We start from the raw sequence: 6,004 nt of genomic DNA on the forward strand, positions 1-6,004 counted from the left end.
ACGGCGCCCACGCCGGAAGGCGTTGGGTTGGCTCCAATACGGAAGCAAGTTTTGGGAACGGGAGGGACGCCTCCTCGGATGGCTCCCACACTTTCATGCGGCACGCCGGCTCCATCGGCTCCTCCGCGTGTTGACGCAACTCAATGCCGAGCACGCGACTCACCGCCGGCCACAAGTCACGATGCCACTCATCAAAGTCTTCCTCAATATTTTGCCCCGCGTTGCCACAGCCCAGGCCATATATACGCTGCGCCCCCAACTCCGCCATGCGACGATCCACCACAATGCCCTCCTCACAGAAGTAACGGTATTGGCGATCGCCCAAGCCGAATACGGCGTACTTGACATTTCGCAGCTCCTCATCGGGGGTGCGGCTGTCATCCATCAACCAGTCGTGGAATGCTTTCATCGAGTCCGTGGGTTCTCCCTCGCCGTAGGTGGAGCAGATAATGATCACAAGATGCTCGTATTCAAGGTCGTGCCCCTCGTAGTTCTCCGTATCACAAATTCTTATAGGAACCCCCAGTCGTGTCCCCTCCCGCACAAGCGTCTTTGCAAACATCTCCGCCGTCCCCGTTTGACTCCCGAATAAAACGCAGACTTCTTTTCGCTCTGTTGACACCTTCGTCTCCGTTATCGTAGTCTTCACCGGCGTCTTGGCATGTGAGTGAGAGTTCAAGCCAAGAATGCCTGTCAACCAGGCAAAAACAGCCGCAATAACAATTGTCCCAATTAGGTAGAAAAACATCGCTGAATCGTGAAACCACACAAAACGTCAAAAATAAAAAGGCTCAAGAGAAAATAATAAAAAAAAAAAAAAAAAAGAAGAAGAAAAAGGAAAAACAAGGAATGAACTAAACAATGACGCTGACTTCTCTTACATAAATGTATGTATAATTATGTAATCGGTGTGTGTGTGTGTGTGTGTTTGTGTGTATTCGGAACCTAAAGAAAGGAATAGAGGAAGAAACAGGAAATGCTAAACAACAATGCCAAGGAGAACGTAATAGCCCATTCAAAACAAGTAGCAGAAGAATCCACTCTTATTTACAAAAAACAACAACAACAACAACGGAAAAAAAAAAAAAAAAAAAAAAAAAAGAAGAAACAACAAAACCGGTAAACTCCGATGTCGCCGACAAACATCCATTTCAATTTAGACATTTGGGAGTAGTGGCACTTAATATGCGGGTATCAAACCCATTGCTCCAAGTAAAGATTTACTGTGTACAGTAAAACAAAGTATAAAGTTTTAATTTAACCAACAGTACATTCCATAAACCTCTTCTTCTTCCTCCACCTCCAACAGCAACAATAACAACACAAAGGGTCTAACCGATCCTTATTTTTACCTGCACTCTTCTCTCTTGGCGTTTTTATCGTGCATTGCTTTAAAGAAAGAAAAAAAAAAAGTCTAACATAAACCGCGGTGGCTGTCTGTTTCCTCAATCCGATGATTTATTCTTGCGTCCTTCACCACAATGTCCTTTTAGTTCCTCCTGCAACGGTTGTAAAGCCTGAATGCCGAGACAAATTACTCTCCTTACTCTTGTCCACCGAGCGATCCCCTGCGGGATGGCAATATTTCTGCCCCTGTTTTCAGCAGGAATGTGTGTGCTCATGTTGTTGGGGCATCATGGCTACTCCGCCCTCCCTCCTCCCGTGGACGATGTTTATTCCGCGCCCTCATTTTGTTTTTTCTTCGTCTCTGCTCTTTCTTCTGCTGTCCGCTTTCCCCTGCCTGTTTTTTTCCCTCTTTTGAATGTCTTCTCGACAATTCGGCAGTATTCACTTCTCCCGCCTTCTCGCCTTCCGCCTTCTGGCGGTTCTTTTTTCTCACCCTGCGACGCGCGCTCGCTTTGCCCCGATCAGACTCCGCCTCAGCAGCAACGTGTGCCTCCTTATCCCTCTGTTTAACCCTCCGTCGCAGCCCTTTTTTCATCTCTCGCTGCCGCTTACGCCGTCGTGCCTTCTTTGACTCTGCGTCCACGCCTATTTCCTTCTTTGTGCCGCCAACATCTGCCAGCGCCTCACCGCCTTCATCCGCCTTGATTATTCGCAGCCTGCGCACCTTCTTCCCCTCCGCTTTGAACTCCTCCGGTGCCGCTGCCTCATTTCCTTCCTGTTTACTCTGGCGAGGCGGTTTCTTTAGCAACTCCTTTTTATCGTGCTTCGCCGCCTCCTTCGCCGTTGTCCCCCTCCTTTTCCCTGCCTTCTCCTTTTCCTTCTTTCTCTCCTTTCTTTTCGTCTTTATCATCTTCACTTTCTTCAGATGCCCACACTCGGCAAGAAGCTCCTGCACAAGAAGTGACTTCGGCGCGGCCTCAGGTGTTGGCTCACAGCCGAGCTCTTGTGTCTCTTCCATTCGCTCTTCGGATTGTGTCTCGCATGCCGCCTTCTCTAATCCTGCGCAGAAGCGTTTATAATCCTCATCATCTTCAACGTTGCCAGTACGACACTCCAGCGGTGCAATATTTTTAGTTTTCTTCCCAGCCGCACCATGCCTGATAGGAGCTGAGATGCCGAAATACACCGGCACCCATTCCACCACCGACGCCATGGCCTCGGGGACATCGTCGCCCCCATCAAAAACCACACGGCCATCAAAGATTTCTTTTACCACCTCAACCACACGATTCGCGACATTGTCGTCGCCCTCTTGCACTGGACACAAGGCAATGATGGCTGTGGAAAGAACATGTGGTCGGTCACCACGGCGTGGGCAACCGCGAAGGACAGAAACATCTATCATGTCCCCCACATCACCACAACCAACTCGCTCAAGAATAATGCCCTTCAGCTTGACTTCAGTGATATCGTGCGGTAAGCGCCGTATAAACAGGCATAATGGTCGTTGCCGTTTGGGGTGTTTCAACGCCATCACATAAGGATCTCAGCTAGCGGTAATCAAAAAACAGCAACAAGAAAAAAAAAAAAAAAAAGAAAAAAAAAAAAAAAAGAAAGGAAAACAAAACAATAAATAAATAAATATCAAAGCTAAAATGTTTTATTCACAGCATGCTCGCACGCATACACACACACAAACACACACAACCCCCTTTATTTCCCTCTATCTGGCTTGTTCGCCAGTAGGGCACTTCCGTTGCGTAAAGAGAGACACATCCATAGCCCCTACTTAGTCGAACATTTAACAACATCCCCCGACCAAATTTTCCCTGATCTCAACAAAAAAAGATCCAAGGGGAGCTGAGGCTTCTTAGAGCACTTTGAGTATTTCAAAGAGTTATGGGGCAAATCGCATACCTCCAATTTCATCGCCTGCCACGAACAAATCCTCTCCAACTACTTCCAAAAAGTCATCCAATGCATCCATCTCCTCGTAGCGCAAGGGGTACGCCGAACTGGGAGTAATAGACGCGTCATCCCGACGATGGTGAAGCGACAAAGAGACATCTGCACAGTCACCCCAACCAAGGAAAGTCAAACCTTTCACCTTCGGACGGATTTCCAAATTGTTATCCTCTGATCCCATGCAGCTGCTTCTCCCTGTAGTGCCGTTACCCCTCGTTCCAGCATTCCCAACCTCTTTGGGAGAAGAAGACGTGTCAGCAGACCTCTGCTCACACAAAACCGGCACTAACTCTGCTGGGTACAGCCATCCCTCATGCTCAACCAGCGCAGGTGGCTTCTTTCCCGTTGAAGAGCCAACGTCTTGGCTATTCACGGGTGCCATTGTGAAATTCCTACCAGGACAATATCCATCATCCGTGCTGAACGAGCTCGTGCTGCCAAAAATACCCTCGCTGCCAGCCAGTTTTTCATTGTCTGATCCAAAAGATGTCAAACTCGAGATTTCCGAGGTCTCCGGGCTAATCACCGTCTCTTCATCATCCTCGGAAACAAATACCACATTGGCACTCGCACCCGTTTTCAGCAGGGGTTCCTCGTCATCATCAAGAAACAGTTTGGCTCGTGCTATAGAGACCAAAGTTGGAGGAGGGGCGCTCATTGACGTCCTGGGATTTGTCGTCACAGAATTATTAACAGCAAAACTTGTTGAAAAGGTGTCGGCTGCGCCTACTAATCCAGTACGTGCACGTTCCCTAATTTCCCTTTTTGGCACTTTCATTTTTCTTGCTATGGAAGTCCTATGTGAAGAAGTCGGATCCCTCAATGAGAGTGCGGTCTTTATTTTACTCCAAAGCTGGTGGGCGGCTCTGCCCTTGTACGTGCGACCGCCGTAGTGCAGCTGACGACGGCCGTTCACAGTGGACCAACGATGCTCATATGGCTCCCCATTGGGTTTTAGCTGCAAACTATTGCCCTTCTCTCGCACTCGCTCTATCTTGCTTCGCGGTGTGGTTCGGCTGTTTTTACCCCTGCCACCGGCCCTCCTTTTACCGCGCCTGGTGGGCATGCGCCTTCCTCCATTCCCGCCGCCCACTGCGTCCTGTGCCGGTATCGTAGTCGCAGCAGTGTCGTCGGGCAAAAAAGACACCTTTTCCCTTTTGGCATCCGCAATATCCGTTGCATGCCACACTATTGTCGCCGGCGGCTTTCTCTTCACATTGCCCTCATTGCCGCACGGTTCCTCGCAGGATGAAAAAACGGTTGGCAGCCTGCCACCGGACTTCTGCAGCTCGCTTACCCTCACAATGGCTCCACCGTACCGTCCTCGCTGGGAAAAGTCCGCCGCATGCATGAGGTCCGACTTCACACTCGCTGAATTCACCGTGACGGCGGAGCAACACGACACACCGCGTTGAGGCCCATCAGCAGGAGGCACTGAGTTTCTACAGGAGACTCCCAAGCAGGGATCACCCAAACTGTTGCGAGCCAGAACAACACGAAACTTGCTCGATGGCTTCTCACCCGTCACCAACGGCATCAACAGCAACCACTAGAAACGCAACAGTTTGTGCAATGTGCGCCACCCACACACACACACACAACAAAAAAAAAATAGTAATGATACAGAGAACACACACAAAAAACAAATCCAATACGTCAATCATCAGAGCCAACAATCAAATCAAGATGTCCCCTTCCATTCGGTTTCATCCCGCCAAACAGCCTCCGCCATAAAAAACAAAGAAGAATAATTTAAAATCTAACATGAAAACAGGAGAAATTCCCGAAAAACAAATAAATGCAACAACAATCGTGACCCCGACACACAGCAATGACAAAAAAAAAAATACAAAAAAGAATGAATGAAACAACAACGCACACAAAAAAGCTCTCATAAGAGCATTCAAAAAAAAAAAAAAAAAAAAAAAAAAAAAAAACGCCGCACACAAGTAATAATAGTAATAATAATAAATCACTTCGCCAACCCCTCTTGTTCTCTTTAACTGGCTGCACATAAAACCGCCCCACTCATCTCCCGAAACATGATAAAATGCCACGGCACCGTTGCGAACACGGCTGCAGTGGCCAAGCGCCCCAGGCGACGGCCAGCACCACACACGGGAGAGATGCAAAACCCGCTGTCACAGTCGATATAATCGCCGCCGCCCCCCACGCAGCCAGTGACATTTGCTCCCCAAGCTTAAGCTCCCGCAGGCACCCGTCACGCAGCTTCCGCCGCAGACAGCGGTACTGCTGGGAAATTACTGCACCCTAAAAAGAAAAAGAAAGCAAAAGAAAGAGAGAGGGTGAGCAGAAAGAGACGTGCACACTCACAATCATCCGCACTGCGCAGTGTTCATGCCACAAAACACAAGGTACTCAGTGTCTAAAAAGCACAGAAGAAAACAAAAAAGGACCGCACACCCCGCACCTGGCGCACATGCTAAAAAAGTAGAAAACAACATAAAACCACATATGCGGGGCGTGCGGCGCCTCTCACCATTTCTTCTCCCTACACACCTTCTCAAATCTTGTATCGCTTCAGAACTCCGTCTACTTGCCCGCGCTTCTTCCCTCCTCCTCTTTTCCCACCCTCTCACTCTCTTCATACCGTTGCCAACCTCACGCCACCTGCATGGCTTTCATTGTCAGAAGAAGATGGGAAAAAGCAACAGAGCAGCAGTTTCGCGGC

General features: G+C 48.9%; 3 protein-coding genes across 3 annotated transcripts, besides 7 other annotated features; all 3 read right to left on the reverse strand.

Annotated features, from left to right (window-relative positions):
• Positions 1-748, reverse strand: Tc00.1047053503753.29 (NADPH--cytochrome p450 reductase, putative; the record flags this gene model as incomplete). Its single annotated transcript, XM_799374.1, has 1 exon — positions 1-748. A coding segment is annotated over one exon (748 nt), but the record flags the coding sequence as incomplete, so codon positions are not given.
• Positions 1-6,004: a sequence feature (heterozygous, Esmeraldo-like haplotype).
• Positions 794-843: a sequence feature (T-rich).
• Positions 909-936: a microsatellite.
• Positions 1,076-1,116: a microsatellite.
• On the reverse strand, positions 1,619-2,881 carry Tc00.1047053503753.20 (hypothetical protein, conserved; the record flags this gene model as incomplete). Its single annotated transcript, XM_799373.1, has 1 exon — positions 1,619-2,881. The coding sequence occupies one exon, from the start codon at positions 2,879-2,881 to the stop codon at positions 1,619-1,621; it is 1,263 nt and encodes a 420-aa protein (XP_804466.1).
• Positions 2,180-2,239: a sequence feature (GA-rich).
• Positions 2,923-2,989: a microsatellite.
• On the reverse strand, positions 3,245-4,849 carry Tc00.1047053503753.10 (hypothetical protein, conserved; the record flags this gene model as incomplete). Its single annotated transcript, XM_799372.1, has 1 exon — positions 3,245-4,849. One exon carries the CDS (start codon positions 4,847-4,849, stop codon positions 3,245-3,247), a length of 1,605 nt encoding a protein of 534 aa, XP_804465.1.
• Positions 5,218-5,249: a microsatellite.

Source organism: Trypanosoma cruzi, genomic scaffold (assembly GCF_000209065.1).
Source record: "Trypanosoma cruzi strain CL Brener 1047053517069 genomic scaffold, whole genome shotgun sequence".
Lineage (NCBI taxonomy): Eukaryota > Euglenozoa > Kinetoplastea > Trypanosomatida > Trypanosomatidae > Trypanosoma > Trypanosoma cruzi.